The sequence below is a fragment of the Syngnathus acus genome, chromosome 5, assembly GCF_901709675.1.
Source record: "Syngnathus acus chromosome 5, fSynAcu1.2, whole genome shotgun sequence".
Taxonomy (NCBI): domain Eukaryota; kingdom Metazoa; phylum Chordata; class Actinopteri; order Syngnathiformes; family Syngnathidae; genus Syngnathus; species Syngnathus acus.
The window spans coordinates 7611353-7629716 of record NC_051091.1 but is presented as its reverse complement, the minus strand read 5'-3'; the positions used below and the strand labels follow the sequence as shown (position 1 = coordinate 7629716).

Here is an 18364-nt window from a genome sequence, read left to right as displayed (position 1 = left end):
TGACTCGGTGCAGTCTGAAGACAGTCACGCCAAAAGATCATGGGAAATGTAGTTCACCCTCAGTCAAGGCGACCGGGTACTGTTTCTGGACACATAATCCGATGCTGTGACTTGTTTACTCTCTTCTTTCATTTCTTGGCAGTCGCTGAAGCTTACCAGGAAAAGTGCCTGGGTTATTTATGACACAGATTTATATCCTAATGACAAGTCATATACACCTCCAATAATCTTTTTGTTTTTACTATTGTAGTGGACCTCAGGACTACTTAATGGTGGGGTGATATGTTTGTCCTTAGTGACATCATCATATGATTGTCCTTTGTGACATCAACTGGTCTTTGTTGATTTGATGTCAAGTTTGACTTATTGGCAGTCAGTCATGGAATAAAGACGTCTTCACACTGTTGTTTTGATTTTAAAGGGCAGACTTCGAAGACATTCAAATACAAAAGCACAATAAAATGACACTCTTATTATCATGAATTGAACAGTGACAAATTCAATTTGACCTTTTAACTGATTGTGGATTTTTCACCTACATTTGAATGTTGTTTTCTAAATTGCAATAATGATATATAACACATGGAAGTGTAATGTGTGGCATTACAAGGCAGCAGTGAAAGACCTGATCAATCATAATGGATATAAATAAACAAAATACACTATAACAAATAGACATTTAAAGACACAGAATAGGTCAAATAAATAAGAAATCATTATATATTAATACAATGGAAATGTACATAAAACAGCATACAATACAGTACAAAATCTTCAACAACCCTGAGCATACACTTGTGTACTCTATTTGTACTCTCACACAAAATTAGCAAAGATAGAATCCAGTTCACCCACCACCCTAATGAGGACATGCAATATAAAAAAAAAAGTGTGGATGGATTTGCTTGCTATAAAGTCTCTTGAGTGTGAGAGGATTCTGGCCTTGTGTCGTTGCTAAGTAAAGGGAGGATGCCTAGTTGTGCTAGCTTAGCTTTAGCCACACTCTCCCAGCCTTTATTAGCCAAAGGGTTCCTGGGGGAAGGATGCATGATGCCCTCCACTCGCACGTCCATACCAGCTGCGGCAAGAGCCCGGCGTGCCCGCTGCTCTGCCACCCTGCCCACACCGATCACCATGGAGACACCCAGGGCCTCCACGGCTTGGCACAGGGCAATGTCACACAAGCGCAGGAGCTCCTTGCGCTCACGGATATCGAGCTCAGGGGGGGTCAGGTTCTTCCCGCTGCTGCTCATGAAAATGAGGGGGCAAAGGTTGTGTACAAAACAGTGACGGAAGAAAGCAGCAGGCTCGCCGCACAACTTTTGGAAGAAGCCCCAGAAGCGGGCGCCGCTCACTTCGCTCTGAGCGCAGGCCAGGCCGCTGATGCGGCGTTTCGGATGCTCGTTGTCGGGGCGACCGACTGCCCCTGTGATCTTCAACCAGTTCACGACTGACTTCACTTCGCCAAAAGGAACCTGTGAGGGATAAATCAGTGTTTTATTTCCTTACAGTTAAATTGTGTAACTCAATACCTGACAAATATGCAAGACTAAAACTGACAATAATTTGTGGGAAGAAGTGACAACTCTATGAGGGAGGCACAGGATTAAAGTTATGTATGAATGTCATGTAGATATTCCCATGTTTGTATAGTTATCGTTTGAAGACTTTCTGCCCGTTGTCAGCTGGGATTGGTTCCAGTAACCCCCGCGACCCTGAACAGGAAAAGCGGTGCTGAAAATGGATGGATGGATGGAAGGTCATTCAAAGCTAACTCACCCCCGTCTGGGCCATGCCGAACGGTCCCGGATTCATGCCCAAAAACAAGAAGCTCTGTCCCGCCTGGCAGTACTTCTCTACGTAGCACCGGTGCGTCTCCCACGCATACTCCAGTGGGTTGTACACATAGTGGACGGGTTCCCCGAAACTGAGCCCACGGAGATGCGCGTTGAGCTCCAGCTCGAGCTGCAGGAACCTACATGAAGGGGTCGCGTTGAGTTCCGGGGTCCACTTCGATATATTTTTTTCTTTAGAGTCCTGCTCGTTTCCATCAGGTTGCAACACTGCAATGTCGTTTAACATGGTTGTTGTTTTTAACGCGGTATTTGTAAGATGTTTGTTTCATTTGTTTGGGTTTTGTTTCCTTCTTTCGTGCGTCTTGTTTTACGGACAAGCCACACTCGAGCGCTTTACCGCCGCCTCAGGCCCGGAATATGTACTACATCTGTGAGATACAGATACAGTAAAACGTCTCCATTTATTTGAAAATGAACTGATGGAAATTCAGGGATACCGATAATGTGGTGTGAAACATTCCTAAGATGTCCAGAAAGTGTTGGCATATGATAAGTAGTTGTGCGTGTTCTGAATGGATTTAATCGTTTAGAATTTAAATGGTTATAATTGAGAATTGTGGAAGCCTAAGATTATAGAAAATATGAGACATTTGAAATAGTTCCAATGTTAGTTAATCGGATGCGAGCAATTTAAGGAATGAGACAGACATCCTTAACAAATGTTTTTATTTCAGCATAATAGTAAGAAGCCTCTCCTCCGATTTCCATACGGTTGAAACTAATTGGATCACAAGGGTACATTATTAGTTAGCCCATTTACAATAATTATTGTAACAGTTTTAGGAGGTTACTTGTATGCACTCATTTTTCTACACAAAATAATCAATATCAAGATTCTATTATTTCAACTGAGGACCATAACTTTGCATGCAAGACTAATAAAGAAAACAACTAATCTGTGATAGCTAGCAGTATGCCGTTGCTCTCCTAATACCATGATCAATATAATTTACTACAAATATCAGGGACTTTGCATCAGAAGCAATCTTTTTCTTCAAACAAACCACCATCATGGGCTGTCAGCTGTACTGATCCAAATGTTCATCTTCTCTGAGGAGAAAGAGGCTTTTTCTAAAACAGAGTACAGTTTGAAGGAAACAAAAATATCCATCACTCAGTTTGCCTTTTTCCCCACGTCACTCCAGTGTTTACAATTTAAGAATATAAATGTACTTGAAATAAAACTCTGACCCACATTTGAGTCGAGTGAAAAGTTAAAACCTCCATGTTCAAAACAAGCGATTGAGACGTCAGGGTTCTTTTGTGCGGTCCTACTCAAAACTAAACTGACAACAAGTACTGTATTGCCCTTTTAACAAGTGTCACTTATGCACCAGCGGCATGCTTTGTGCACAGCTGGAAGAATGTCGAGACATTCCTCGAACCCGACCCTCCGTCAGTCGGCAAAATGAAATCTACACTGTTCATTTGCATTGAACATAAAACATGAATGTTCTTTCGGGCAATCACGGAGGAACTACAGACACTCTGGGACTGCACCTCTTACATTCATTCAACCTCAAGGATGTCTTATGTACACGCAAGCGTCTCTCATCGCAAGGCCGTGGATGAGAACAACTCGCGGAGGGTCAAGTTTGAGAAATCGATCGGCAGCGGCCGCCGTGGCGCCTCTCTGCTTGCGCCGGTACAACAAAATGCTTTGTTACAATAATGTTTAGTATTACAATGATTACTTATGTATCCGCACTTTGTTAAGGCTACACCCAAAGATATGACATACACCTGTTAAAACACACCAAGCACAGAGTATCTGCATAAAAAGGCAATGGTTAGTGCACAGCAGAGTGTTGGTTTCACCAGACCGGGCTTCAGTTTTAGACATCATGTGACTCTCCCTTCAACTGGGGTCACCAACATTCTGTAACCATGACAGTTTAGAGGATTAAAAACATCCACTGTGACATAAAAGCGGCCTTGTCTTTGTAAATACATCTGATACACAGTAATAAAACATTGTGGGGAGAAAAGGCTAAATAATATTGAAGAAAAAAAAAGAAGAGGATTCTGACAGAGAGAAATCTTAACTTGATAGTTACAGGCAACAAAACAGGGGCGGGTCAACACGTGGCCAGAATGGGATTGCCCACTCATCACCTACTCCATGGAAGTCCTGGTTAACAATAACGCCCACTGGCTTGCGAGATGTAGGTAATTCTTGGCCAAATGGGAGGAAGAAAAATCCACTTAAGTCCAACTGTGAATTTAGTAGCAATATTTACAGACAGTACACCCCTAATGCTCTTAGAGGCAAAGAACGCCGGTCAACCAGATGGCTTCACAATAGAGTCCTGGTCAAGCTACCGTTGCCATGGTGACACTAACTGAAACACAGCTGCCGCGGCCGGCAAGATCTGGTTGACGCAAGCCATATTTGGACTTAAGTGACACAATGAATTGCTTTTCCTCACAACTATGTCCCTGGATGTCAATTAAAAAAAAAAAAAAAGACTGCTGTCATTACAGAGTACCAACAACAAATGCGGATGCATCGGAACGATAAAAACAGAGTAAGTACAAAACAGGAACACTCTTCATCACAGAAAAGTCTTGTCATTAAAAAAATATGGTGGGGAGAAAAGAAACTGTTACAATAAAACCAACAAATGTCCCGCAGTTATTAGTAATCCAAGACTGAAGCCGCATGGTCAGTCTGCACCGGAGCCGCTCAGTCCAGAGCGAGCGCCACGCCCGTTGGCCGGTCCTGTGTCCGGATGCCCGATGGACGCGGCCAACATGGAATGTCAGACGGCCAGGCGACCCGGAGGTGGGTGCATGGGGCTCCAGGTCGGAGGGGCGGGTGGTGCTTCTTGGGCATATTGGCGCGGTTCACAACACGGTTGGGTCTCCACTTTAGCTACACCGCGGCCCTGGCACAGCCGGCGATGCCGCAGCAGGCGGTCTGTCCGGGAAAAGTTCTGCGGGGAAAACAACAAGCGGACGTTGCTCAATACACATTTCCCAAACATGCGGCGACTTGAAACACAGTTGCCAAGGACTTATATTTCCAATTAGTTGTTCTCACCTGCTGGCAGCGCTCGCACTGGTAAGGCTTCTCGCCGCTGTGCACGCGCTTGTGTCTCTCCAGGTGGTAGCGCTGGATAAACCTCATATCGCACATGTCGCACGCAAACGGCTTCTCCCCTAGCAAAAAGCACACACAACAGAGTCAATGCGTCAATATTTGTTTTTTTGCACCACTAAAGTATGTCAAACTGTATCGTTGCAGCAATAGTAGGATAGAAAGCCTTATCAGTGACTAATGAGAGTTTGGCTTATCAAAAGGCCTGCTCATCAACTCATTATGTGTAGAGCAGAGTGGAGTTATCGTGGCCCAGATGCACGCAACAACATCTGGGCTGCGTGTGATGCTGGTTCAACATCCCATCAAAGTGGAGGCTGCGGTGTGGCGCGTCGGGGGGGTGTGGGGTGGGTGCGAGCGGTGGGTGGGTGGGGTGGGGGCGCGGCAACGGAACGCATACCCGTGTGAGTGAGGCTGTGTCTCTCCAGGTGGTTACGCTGAATAAACCTCATGTCACACATGGAACAAGCATACGGCTTCACCCCTACACACACAGAGCAGCGTATTAGGCCTACCCGCCACACACCACACACAAGGTCAAGTAACGTGCAACATCACCTCTGCCATACACACACACACAAATGCGGAAATGTTCACACATGCAAACTACGCGGATGCGGCTGCAACACAAAAGACACCAAGCGCACGGTGTTAGATTAACAATGAGACGTTCGATAGCTTCTACAAGAACCCTCACGCTCGTTCTCCATGTTCACAGACGAGTGTCGTAAATGAATGCTAATTTGGATATGTATGGAGGGGTTTGGGGGCATATATGCTCAAAATGATTCCTCACTATGAGATTGCAAGCCGCTGAGAATTCGCGCAGCCAATCAGTGAAGAAGAATATTTAAAGAAAAGGGGATTGTAAGGATGGAATGATTATATGCATCGGCACGTGTTTAAAAATGTGTTTAAGGAAATTTCAACAAAGTGATGAGTTGTGGTTTGCACTTTTTTTTTTTTTTGGACACCTATTTCTTCCCCTTTAACTGAAAGGAACTATCAGCATTCGGCCTCCTTGATTACTAATAAATCGGTACGAGCCCAGAAACACACCTCATCAGTCCCTGTCTGGTATAACAGTATTTATTAGGAGTAATAAAAACGTCTTTGTTCAGCTAAAAATCTTTTTTTCTTCTTCAAATTTTTCAAGAAAGATCAACAGTACACCCAATATATGGATGTCAAATTGATGTTGAATAAAGTTTGACTTATTTGCCTTATAATCTGGTGCGCTTTCTGGTCGGGAAAATAGAATTTTGAATTTCTAAGTACCGTATTCCAATGAATTGTCCTATATTCAGGCTGCAAATGTCCCTCAACAACAACACAACAACACTAATGGCATCCCACTGTGTCATTTTGTAAAACAGGCCCAATGGGAAAACAAAATGGAGGATTACACAAATCCACATCTGAGACGCTTTCTGGCTGAGCTCTACGGTCGTACTTGTACGTATGTTCCGAGATTAGCATGTGTGACGATCAAGACAAGTTAGCGTCGACCTGGATGTGTGATAGAAGTGATTGAAAGCGTTTTTTAAACATTTTTGTTCCCCAGGGAAAGGTCTGATTAAGCGTGAATATTTCTGGCAGGGTTGAAGCTACGCTCTTGGAAAGCTTGCGTCAAAGCACACCGAGTGACTGGAAAGATGAGAGGGGCAGGTGTACGGACCCATACCCGTATGAGTGAGGCTGTGTCTCGCCAGGTGGTAGCGCTGAACAAACCTCATGTCGCACATGGTGCAAGCAAAAGGTTTCACACCTAAACGCAGAGCATTAAGACGTTAATTTTCAAGACTTGTCATTCGGCTCCATCATACGTCAAATTGTCATTGATGGGTTGTTAACCACTTTTCAGAGGTCAATCCAACAATTTCGTTCAAGTTGTATTTGACCAATTTTCAAATCCACAGCTAACACAAGATGAGCTGATGATGTCACACTGTTTGTGTTCATTGCAGTCGTGTTTGCGATTTAAACGCTGAATGGCGCGCGTCCAATTACATCGACTCAGAGCTAGCCTTGTGTCTAATCATCATCATCATCATCCGCACGGGGTCAGTGTTGTTGTTTAGGTGGGCGGGTGCCTACCCAAATGAGTGAGGCTGTGTCTTGCCAGGTGATAACGCTGAAAAAACCTCTTGTCACACATGGTGCAAGCATAAGGTTTCACACCTAAATGCAAAGTGGCAGTGTTACATGACTTCGGCTCCATTTTCATTCGTTGCCAGTACATCCCGACGCTATTGGTTATTAACCACACAGTCGCCAATTCATGCAGTAACCCGATTTCAGTCTGCCTCTTTGCAGTGGCATTTAGCGGCTTTGCAGTGGCGCGGTTCTCAACTTGATTTCACGCATGTATCTGCCAGTAACAGAGATGCCAATCCTCCCGACTTCCCGGCACAACCGCTGACATTGCAGACATCTACTACTGGTGATCAAGTCTCATTGTGAATTCATGTGCACTGGCATCAATCAGTTCATGCATGCATGAGTTCTCGACATAGACATGTCGTCTAATTAATGTGTCTGGGCTGGTGCGAGGGTGCCCTGAATTCACAAGTGTGTGGCGAGACAACACACAGAGACAATGGAGGATAGGTTATTTCCAACTATGGCGTCTTTGGACATTCTGGGAAATAAGGATGGTTGGCATCTTTGCTGTAACTGTCCCCACTGTAACTAACCAAGATAGCGGCCTCCATTTTCTTTAACACGGCCGTAACGCTAATTGGATTCCCCCCCCCCCCCCCCCCGTTACCGAATGACGCTTTTTTAAATTAGGCTATGTACGCTAACGCTTGATGGGCAGTACGGATTCAACAGAATGGAGGGGCGGGTGCATAGACGCATACCGGTATGAGTGAGGCTGTGTCTGGCCAGGTGGTAGCGCTGAACAAACCTCATGTCACACATGGTGCAAGCAAAAGGTTTCACACCTAAACGCAGAGTATTACAGGGATTACATTCACACTTTGGTTTTGGGAGTTCACAATCCAACAGTGATGCAATGTGCTTCTTCTCTATTTAGAATTGATGGGTTGTAAACCAACATTTTTCGGGCAATTTTTTGGGATAGGCAAAAACGCCCCTTTTTAGGACCAAACTCGGCACAAAATGTGGGACGCAATAATCCGCGGTTGTACGTCTAAGGTACGATTGAATTTAGCCGTTCGTCACATATGCTGTGTGTGATGTCATGCTAAGTCAAACGTGACTTTTAAGTGTCATGGGCAAGGTGGGCGCATACCCATATGAGTGAGGCTGTGTCTTGCCAGGTGGTAGCGCTGAAAAAACCTCTTGTCGCATATGGTGCAAGCATAAGGTTTCACACCTGAATGCAAAGTAGCAACATTATAATATTTTGCTTTGCTTTGCTCTTTTATAAACACAGCTACGCTATTGGTTATTAACCACACATTTCTCAATTGATGCAATGACAATATCTCAATCTGTTGACATCAGTTTTTTTCTACCATACGGGATTTAGCTGAAGTGCCTTTCGATTTAGTTGGAGGAACGAAACACGGGTAAATGACACGCTAGCCATGACAAGCTAATGTCAAACATCAGAAAAAATCCGATAGAAACAAATCGAACAAATGTCTGTCCAATCTATTATTAATCGATCAATGGGGGTGGGTAGTACACAAACTTGACGAGCAATCAGGGTCTCGACAACTGAAGCAAATTAGGCCCAAGTATAAACGACGCTCCAAGAGAATCCGTTTGTTCTTCTGAAGAAATCAGAGTCTCAAAACTGTACACTAAACTCTCTTCAGACGTCGTCACTGTTCACAAGCTCTAAGTTTGGCTTTTGTTGCATCCAAAAAACATGGCCACTGCATTTAGCTCCAGGGAAAAATCATTCTATGTAAAGTTTGAAGACTGGAGTTTTTTCAAGTGTTCATGTAAATTCTACAGATGCATTATTCCAATAAAAAGCCAGAAGAAAATAATGTAGCCAGACAATATTAATAATACCAGCCACTTACGTATCTATCTAATACCGAGTGCACTACATAGTAGCTAATCTGTTTATATGAGTGTTTTTGACACAAAGTAAAATACATATATTAACAACCTACGTATTTTGGTTACTACAAAAAAATTTTCGATATCCTACGACCCTAATAAAAACACAAGGTTTCCCCAATCCCATTGTATCTGATATGGTAAGTTAGACATGAGTGATTTCCTGAAGTGGCAAATGGAAAGGTGCACACAGAATGTACTGGGCACGGTGTACGGACCCATACCCGTATGAGTGAGGCTGTGTCTTGCCAGGTGGTAACGCTGACAAAACTTCATGTCACACATGGTGCAAGCATAAGGTTTCACACCTAAATGCAGAGCATCAACAGCATTAATTTGCGTCTCTGCCCCAAAGCAACAAGGAATCTTGATGATGTATTGAAAAATCAACTCATCCGGACTAAATTGATGTCTGTGGTTAATAACCAATGTCATACCCTAACAATTGTGACACGGGCATAGTCGGAGCTTGTATAAAATGACACGAGTTTCTGATCCACTTACATTACACATGCCCATAATGTCATTGGTGCTCGTACACTAAATCTGCCCCATCGACAACGTGTCAGAACACAGACATTTAACAGATGTTGCAGCATCCTAATGGTGTGACTGTCTTAAGATTGGCAGGCGCATACCCATGTGAGTGAGGCTGTGTCTCGCCAGGTGGTAGCGCTGAAAAAACCTCTTGTCACACATGGTGCAAGCGTACGGCTTCACCCCTACGCACACAAAGTACCAGCTTTAGCGTGAAAAGGAAATGATTCAACTGCCAAAAATGATCGCCGCTAAACTTTACCAATTTAGTAAAGTTTGGTTGCACTCATCAGCGGTTAGTTTGCGGCAGAGATTCCACCTGGTGAGGAAGTGCATCTGCCATTCCAATTCGACATGACTGCTCCATGACTACGATTGCTACAGTCAGTCTTCGAATTTCTAAATCTTGGACAATAACAAAAAAAAAAAAAAATCTTCCGGAAAGAAAAACAAACCAATCTGCAAACCTAGAAAACGAAATATCCAAAGGAATAGTTGAGGTCCAAAATGGACGTATTTCACCAAGCCCAATAGCCAATAAGAAATTTCCTCAATTCTACAGATTTATATTTCAACGCTGATCGCAGGTTAGACAATTTTAGGCAGTTGGAAAACTATGCACAATATATAAGAATGTAACATCTGCAATGTAAAATTGGACATAAATGCAACACCGTACTGGGAAAACATTGCGATCATATGATGATAAAATGCGATGTAGTCCATAATTGATGCTTTTGTAACAATCATTTCAAAATAAAAAGTGACAATAGACGATGTCAGTAAATTGAATGAGCAACAAGTGCCCTATGTGGGTTCCGAAATGAATTATTTGTATAATCCCTCATATCTTTTTATTATCAAGATAGTGGAATAATTGCCAGATGTCTGAATAAAGGCTTATGTATCAAGGGTGGGGACTTTAAACTTTATGCAACTGGTTGCAAAGTGCACAATTGACATTACACAATCGTTTGGCTACATTGTGGCAACACAATTTCATGGCGGCCACATGACCACGGCACCATTAAATAAAATCGACCTACCTGTGTGAGTGAGACTGTGTCTTTCCAGTTGGTAACGTTGTATAAACCTCATGTCACACATGGTGCAAGCATATGGCTTCACTCCTGGACGGAACACAAGAAGGTTAGATGCATTTACAAACACAGAAATGCAACACGATGCAAGCTCATGCGATTTAGAACAGCATGCTAAAATAAGTGACCGTGGATGAGCCATTACGCCAGAAAGAACTGGCAGACATCACAATCTAAGTGGTATCATTACCAAGAAGCAGACGTAGGAGCTACTTTAATAATGTTCAGTCTCAATGCAGACAGTTGGCATCCTTTCGAAGCTGAATTTGTTAGAAGCCAAATGGAACTTCACTTTTTTGGTATTTCAGACTATTGATGTCTGCCATTGAGTCTTATTTGTGTAATGTGCCCGCTACTGGTGGTGTCATCAAGTGCTCAATGATAACATGCTAAGGTAACAATAGTTTTCAATCACAAAAAGGGACATTTTTTTTCAGTGGACGGTTTTCCAACAAAGCCTAGTTCAAGTGGAAATGTTCCACCAATTACATAATGGTCTTATTGCAGGAAACGGGACTTCCTTGTCGGTGGGTTATATTTACAGGTTTAAAGGTAAAAGGGGAACAAATGCAGCATACCGGTATGAGTGAGGCTGTGTCTTGCCAAATGGTAACGTTGGAAGAACCTCATGTCACACATGGAGCAAGCGTACGGCTTCACCCCTGAATGCATACAGTACCAAACTTTATTAAAGTGCTCCTGTCAGCTACAAACACAAATGTCACAAAAGTCAGTTTGGGGCCAGTACATACTCTATAGACTATCAAGGCTAACGGGTTCTTAGTCACACATTCATGCTGATACAATAAGAAAACCAAAAATAAGTCATGAAAGAACCGTACACAATTAAATGGCCCTTATTTGTCTTGAGCTGCTTTTCCACTGTGTGGCACCTACACGGCTGGCCTCGGACTTGTTTGGATACTTTTGGTTTCCCCGCTTAAAACAAGCTAGTCGTGCTAACAACCAATTTCTTTGAGAGGAGTCTGGCACCAGCAAGCAAACAGAAACTCTGGAGCAGAACACGATAGCGTTCACAACTGCGTGTTGGTTTGCATCATTTCTTGCCCAAATGTGACCAAAAACAAAACAAAACGCAATGACAAAACTGCAGCGGTTTGCCCCGTATGGTCTCGTCACGACATGCTTGGAACCTCAACCGACAATGGAAATGGGTCATCAGTGAGTAGAGCCGTGTAGGTAGCGTGCAGTGGAAAGGCCTTTGTGTCCCGGCGCTCTGACGGCTAGGGTGAGGCCTATACACTCCAACGTGTGCTAAGGTTGAGAATAAACATGTACCCGTATGTGTGAGCGTGTGTCTCGCCAGGTGGTATCTCTGGAAAAATCTCATGTCACACATGGAGCAAGCATATGGCTTCACCCCTGTACACACAGAGCAAAAAGTGTTTTGCAAAAAGAAACACCAAACACCACAATGATGTCAACAGGACACGCCCGGTTATTATGTATCCAGACATGCCAAAGGCAGTGGCACAAGTATACGACACTGAGCTATTGTTTTACAGTACGTTTTGAAAGACTTCAACGTGTTGGTCTTCAGGCTAAGTATAAAGTGGACCAAAAACATGGAAGTACTCTTATCTCTAGAACAACAACTTTGAGGGTTATGTCAGATAGCAACGAGCACTACTATTGGCCTGAGGAGACCAGTGGAGATCATTCTCGAAATAAGTTCATGACAACTAGGCCGGTAGGAGAGTTGAAACGGATCAAGGAAGAGCAACCTCATACCGGTGTGAGTGAGACTGTGTCTTGCCAAGTGGTAGCGTTGGAAAAATCTCATGTCACAAATGGAGCAAGCGTATGGCTTCACCCCTACACACAAAAAGTATGTCAGCAGAAGCTAGAAACACAACAAATCACAACCATCAACTCTTCCCTCACGTGTAGCTCTTCTTATACATCCACACATCCTCCCAGCAACTCATGTTTTGGCTGTGTCTAATTATAGGCCCAAATCATGTCGGCTACATTAAATGTGGCTAAAGATGATTTTTTTTTTTTTTAGGGACAAAGAAGTTAACTACGCAGAACAAAGTAGAGCATTCAGCAGGGGGAAAAGCTGACGTTTTGTACATTTTACGAGGACACGCAACGCTAGTTTGTATTTGTCTGTCGGAACATGTCTGGATACATTTTCATTCTTCCTAACATTTTGAGTCGAATAAAAACCTTAACGTCAATTGAGACACGATTGAGTCGTCACAGTCTGTTGTTTAATGAGCGGATAAGTGGAGGCACTTGAGACTAGTGTAAGTAGACGCATACCAGTATGAGTGAGGCTGTGTCTCGCCAGATGGTAACGTTGGAAGAACCTCATGTCACACATGGAGCAAGCGTACGGCTTCACCCCTACATACACAAAGTAACACGTTAGCCTACGACCTCACGTTGGCATTAAAAAAAAAAAAGGGACAGTCGGTAACGGCTCGTTTAGGTCCAATTAGATCTTCTGTTATTTGGAAGCATTTGTTGTGGGGAGTTATGACACAAAAACAGCCACAGGATGTGAGCCAAGCATGCGTGAACGAGACACACAAGGAGGCAGCGGCAGCAGCAAGACAGCAGAGAAACGCGCAAGACAGCGATCGCACGGGCCAGCGGAAGCAGACACATTTGCATCACTTGGTACTATGATGAATGACCGTTTTAACACTGGGGAGGGACTTTTTTTTTTTTTTTTCCAGGCATGACCTGCCCCGGAATGCTAAAGCTTGCCATTCAATTCCTGCTCCAAACTCCCATCATTGAAATTTTGCTGAAAGCCTCAACTAAAAAAAAAAAATCCAGAGCTAATTGCAGCTCAGCCATGTGAGCTGCAGCATTTTTGATGCATATGCTAGATGTGGGTGGACATCAAAGGACTAATCGCCATTGCTTCATTCAAAAGGCGCCAAGCTGGAGGACACAAAACACTACAAACCGACATATTTACCTATTAAAAAATGAGACATAATTCTCACACAAGCCTATTTCACCAACACCACACTTAATACACTAGTTCCTTCTATTTCACCTAATTTTAACGACACACTGCATGAACCAACAAGAATTATTCCAACTTGTGATCTTGAAAAAGCTTCAAACAAAACAAAATGCATCAAGAGAATGAAGGCTAATAATGTGGTTACATTTATATCATACCAAGAATGTTTATATTATGTAGAATCATGTGATTGGTATGTAAAAATGACAGGTTGTAGTATGATTATGACAAGGTTCTTGTTCATCGTATTTTCATTTTTTGAGGGGCCTCTCATTAAAATGTCAAAGCGCCAACATAATGAAAGATTTACTGCACTTTCTTATAGTTAGACAAAAAGCGGAAAGTTACTTACTTTAGAAGTTGACTTTTCATCAATGTGAAACACTTAAAACATAAAAATCTAAAGTGACGCAGTCCTTTGATGTCCATGCAGTGATTTTTCAAAAAATGGTTTTATTTTAAGATGTTTACATCTGACCTATTTATTGGGGACAAACACTGTGGTCCACAAGTCAATTTTCAAGTCCACGATCAAAAAATCTTGCTTTTATAACTTTACAAAACTGATGAGTGGCAAGTACTCAGAGCACAATTCTGTAATCAAACAAATTCTAATCCCACAAAAAGAATCTGGGACTCGTCAGAATTTGTTGAATGAGCTGTTAATAGGCCCAATTTTTAAGTTGTTTAAGGGAGTTGTATTTCTAATCATTTGCTTTGATTAATTTTTTTAAAATGTCTTCAAATTAAACCAGTACATGGCTTAAATGCAGTACAAATTGGGGACCGCGGTACTGTGCTGAAAAATATCAACGAGGTCATCAGTAAGTATTACTTCATATTTTTTGGACCAATAGCATGAACCCAATGGAATCTCTTTTCTTATTTCTTTAAGGCCATAGTTGTTAGAACAAACCGGGTCTAGGCAAAAAAGCAAGCCAGAATAAAGATATCACAGATGAAGGCCAGATGTAGCGTCCACACATTTGGGATTTGAAAACAAAAAATGAATTCTGTAGGATCTGCTGTAGTCCAAATAACGTACTGAAACTATTCTTGGAAAGTGCTAAACTACAAAAAAGCGAGGATTTTTAATAGTGGACTTGGCACTGATGGGACCACACACTGTGATAACCGTCTGGAGCAGGTTTACTTGATGTTGAGGAAACAACTTAGAAGACAAATGTTGTGTTTGAAATGCTTCGGGCTGGAACAGATTTTTTTTTTTTTTTTGCGTGGTGGCTTTGTTGGAAATTACTGTCCACAGACAAAATGAACCCTGAACATCCGTCCATTATTTCAAAGTGTCAGACTACACAGAGGCAGCCTGAAGGATATATGCAATATGGGTACGTTTAAAGGACGCATACCCGTGTGAATGAGGCTGTGTCTCTCCAGGTGGTAACGCTGAATAAACCTCATGTCACATACGGCACAAGCATACGGCTTCTCCCCTAAACCGAAGAGCACCAGTTTTAGTTCAAGCTCCCACAGAAACCACTACAACTGTGAGGCAAAACCTATCACACCAAACAGGCCATTTGAAACCTTACAGTTGCTGCACAGTGCCATAATCCAGACCATTTAAATGTGCCCGTATTCAGGCTGCTATGGTTGATAGCGTGACGCGTACCTGTGTGAATGAGGATGTGTCTCTTCAGGTGGTACCCGCTCCGAAATGCTCCGTAACAGTGGTCGCAAATAAAGTTTTTCTGCACTTTGGAAGACGGACCGTTTTCATCTCCACCTGCACCCTGAGGAGGACAGCAATGAATAGCTATTTAGCAACACTTTCTGTGCACCAGTCATAAACTAAGACGTTTGTTTCCATACCTTCTCCTGACCGTCTTGTTATTGAAAAGCAAAATAAGTAATATAGATCAATATACTACAATCCAGGTGTATTTAATTTTTTTTTGTTGAGGGTTGATTGAAAATTAACTCTAATCCCCTCCAAGTGGCCATGGTGCTGCTCCCCCTGTTATGCACACAACTGCTGTTATTGTGCAGCGCTCTGCCCTGCTCCCCTCCCCCCCGCGTTCCTCTCCAGATCCTCCACCCCCACCACATCTTCCCTGCTACTCCTCCCCCCACCCCCACACACACAAACAAATGTGCAGACTAGGGAGAGCCCCAAGAGGGGGAGCGCTCCAAGACCGTTCCCTGTTTTGCAATCACAGCCACTGACCTTCCCTCCCCTTCCCTCTTGTTCTCTCACTTTACAGGGCGGGACTGATTTCCTGTTCTTTTTTTTCTGCTGCAGGTCCTCATTGGTCCTCATGTCCTTCTCATCAAGTAGGCGCGGAGCTTGGAATTCACCTTCCTTCCGGATCAACTAAAATAAAGCACAAAGAACAGACAATTATTGAAGGACTTCTGTTTACATTTTAAACACTATGCAAAGCCAGTTGTGAAAATATTTCACTAAATTTCACAGTGAATCCTAACCAGGGGTGGACAGCTCATGCCAGACGGGAGGATCATGTGACTCTGGGGACCACGGTCAGATCCGTCCCTCTGTGGCGGTGCGTGTCCGAGTGGAGCCATCATCTTTTTGGGTGGAGCTGCCATGGTGCTGGCCTGCATCAGGGCCATACTGGAGAGCACAGCTTCACAGCCGAGCAGACCGGCCTAAGACATGAAAGATGACATTTAAGATTGACAATATATGTTGACATGTCTCTACTGCACTGCAATTATCAATGACAACATCCTGAGTGACACAAGACTGTTCATTAAAAGTGACTTGCAACCACTTTGGTGTTCTGAAACACAAACCCATTTCATATGGTCGCGGACTGAGCTGCTGGGCAGATGTGACATTGCTGTGGTAACGGTGTGTGTGAGCGCAGGGACAGGGGTGGGGACAAGGTCATCCACAGAGCCGTCAGTCAGGATGGTCAGGCTGGTGGGAAGCCACACCCACCTCACTCATCTAGCATTCAAACTGAAGAAGAGGATGTGGATGAAATAGACAAGACATGGAATTAAAACATCACTTTTTGCTTCTTTTTTTTTTTTAGCTACATACACTCCAGTGGTTATGTTTATTAAAGTTTGTGCAACTGCAACTTTAGATGAATCTTATCTAGGTTTTATTTTGTAAAATTGTGAACACTATTGTGTCATTTTACAGTACAATGGTACACTCACTTATTGGCTTCAAGAATCTGCTTACTTCTATGAGTGTAAGAGCTATATGAAAAATCAAAACTTACATCTGGTATTGATAGCAATTTATAGTTATTGGATAAAACAAAACAGAAATATATGGCAATAACTGACAACATACATAGCATGGGACATGTTGACAAGGGATTGTAGTATGACTTTACATGGGAAATAACAATCAAACCAACACGACTATGCAAAAAACAAATGTAACTAAGTATGATCTTTATGAGTGCTTTATTTTTTTAGTTAAAAACGGCCGAGATAAAAAAAATACAGGCTGCTATGAATGATTACTCATTTTAAATGTCATTCAGACTTGACGAAATGATCTTTAGCAAGAAGCTAACAGCTAAAGAGGACAATTGTAACGCGTTCAATAGAAAATGCACTAATAAAAGCGTATATCCCTTTTCAGCGTCATGTATATTGTATGGCCCTTGTAATTCGTTACACTATTGCACGATCAAAAACCGAAGTACAAAATAATAGACGAAAATATTTATATTGGTGAAAGCTGCAGTATGTAACATATATTAGCTTTGCTAGGCTAACGTTGTTAACACTTGTTACTGAGTAATAAAACGCTTTGGCTCACTAGAAATGATACAATGTGGAGTATGTTATGGGTGTAACGGTGGGACTTTATTGGCACATTTCATTTGAGGAAGAGAAGTTGGCATTTTTCGACATTTTGCAGGGCTTGGCCTTCGCGCGTCAACCAAACCTGACGCTAGTTAAGCGCACTTCGAGTAGCCATTAGCTCGCTTGCCTCGGGAGCGCCCTCGCCCACTGCAACGTTATACACTGCGTGTTATTTTACGGCATTTCGCCTTGAATTACACACAGAAGCCCGGCGAACACGTTCGTCGCCAAGAGGAGAATAAACAACATCGCTTTCGGTGTAAATCTTGAAGACAAAGCCCGAGTCGCTCGAGACTAGATGGGGCGATAACGACGCTCATAATGGCCGTCGTGGAGAGCCTCCCCCTCTCGACGAACAAGCTAACGTTAGCTCGCGACGGCTACCGTCAATGCTAAAATATCGAGTAAATGTCTCGCGTTCACCCTCCTCCTTACGTAGGCGTCCAAAACGAAACGACGCTCGCCATCAGATTAATCGTGAAAAGCCAGCAAATACAAAAGAAGGCGATGAAAGGATGATCGTTTTACCTTGGAGCTTAGGTCGGCCGAGGATTTTCCGAGAGCGTCTAGTTTACAAACACAGGAAACGCCACAGGATGTAAGGACCCACTCCCCCACGTAGCAGCAGCACAGCCTCCCTGAGCTCAGAGATCATCTTCTTCACCACTCCAGCCAGCGTCGATTCTTACACGCTCGTGAAAACCATTTGGACATTAGAGGACGGCATTACTCGACGTTTCGGGTATAATTGTGGGGACGTTTTTCGTGGGAGATGTCCGAGCGCGGTTTGCTGCGGACAGAGGCGCGACTGAAGAGACGCAGATGGACGAAGAAGAGGAAGAGGAGGAGGGGGGGGGGGGGGGGACTCAGCATAACAACCCGCGCCCCTGCTTCAGCCCCTTCT

At 43.3% G+C, this 18364-nt stretch overlaps 2 protein-coding genes across 41 annotated transcripts; both read right to left on the bottom strand.

Moving 5' to 3' along the window:
- Nucleotides 1-470: 470 nt before the first annotated feature.
- On the bottom strand, nucleotides 471-2193 carry smug1 (single-strand-selective monofunctional uracil-DNA glycosylase 1). Its single transcript, XM_037252236.1, has 2 exons — nucleotides 1780-2193; nucleotides 471-1475 (listed from the first exon to the last, which is right to left on the bottom strand). The coding sequence occupies exons 1-2, from the start codon at nucleotides 2080-2082 to the stop codon at nucleotides 909-911; spliced, it is 870 nt and encodes a 289-aa protein (XP_037108131.1). The 5' UTR covers nucleotides 2083-2193; the 3' UTR covers nucleotides 471-908.
- A 312-nt stretch (nucleotides 2194-2505) lies between these two features.
- On the bottom strand, nucleotides 2506-18320 carry znf740a (zinc finger protein 740a). 40 transcript variants are annotated; one of them, XM_037252191.1, is made up of 20 exons: nucleotides 17989-18317; nucleotides 16423-16591; nucleotides 16093-16275; nucleotides 15833-15979; nucleotides 15278-15398; nucleotides 15015-15098; nucleotides 12927-13010; nucleotides 12390-12473; nucleotides 11937-12020; nucleotides 11216-11299; nucleotides 10584-10667; nucleotides 9639-9722; nucleotides 9225-9308; nucleotides 8216-8299; nucleotides 7821-7904; nucleotides 7054-7137; nucleotides 6641-6724; nucleotides 5357-5440; nucleotides 4900-5018; nucleotides 2506-4792 (listed from the first exon to the last, which is right to left on the bottom strand). In XM_037252191.1, exons 2-20 carry the CDS (start codon nucleotides 16465-16467, stop codon nucleotides 4619-4621), a joined length of 1881 nt encoding a protein of 626 aa, XP_037108086.1. In that variant the 5' UTR covers nucleotides 16468-16591; nucleotides 17989-18317; the 3' UTR covers nucleotides 2506-4618. The 40 variants fall into 40 exon arrangements, with proteins under 40 accessions (XP_037108086.1, XP_037108087.1, XP_037108088.1 ...); XM_037252192.1 differs by having other exon boundaries at nucleotides 4577-4792; nucleotides 15863-15979; XM_037252193.1 differs by lacking the exon at nucleotides 16423-16591 and having other exon boundaries at nucleotides 4577-4792; nucleotides 17989-18320.
- Between the last annotated feature and the right edge of the window lie 44 nt (nucleotides 18321-18364).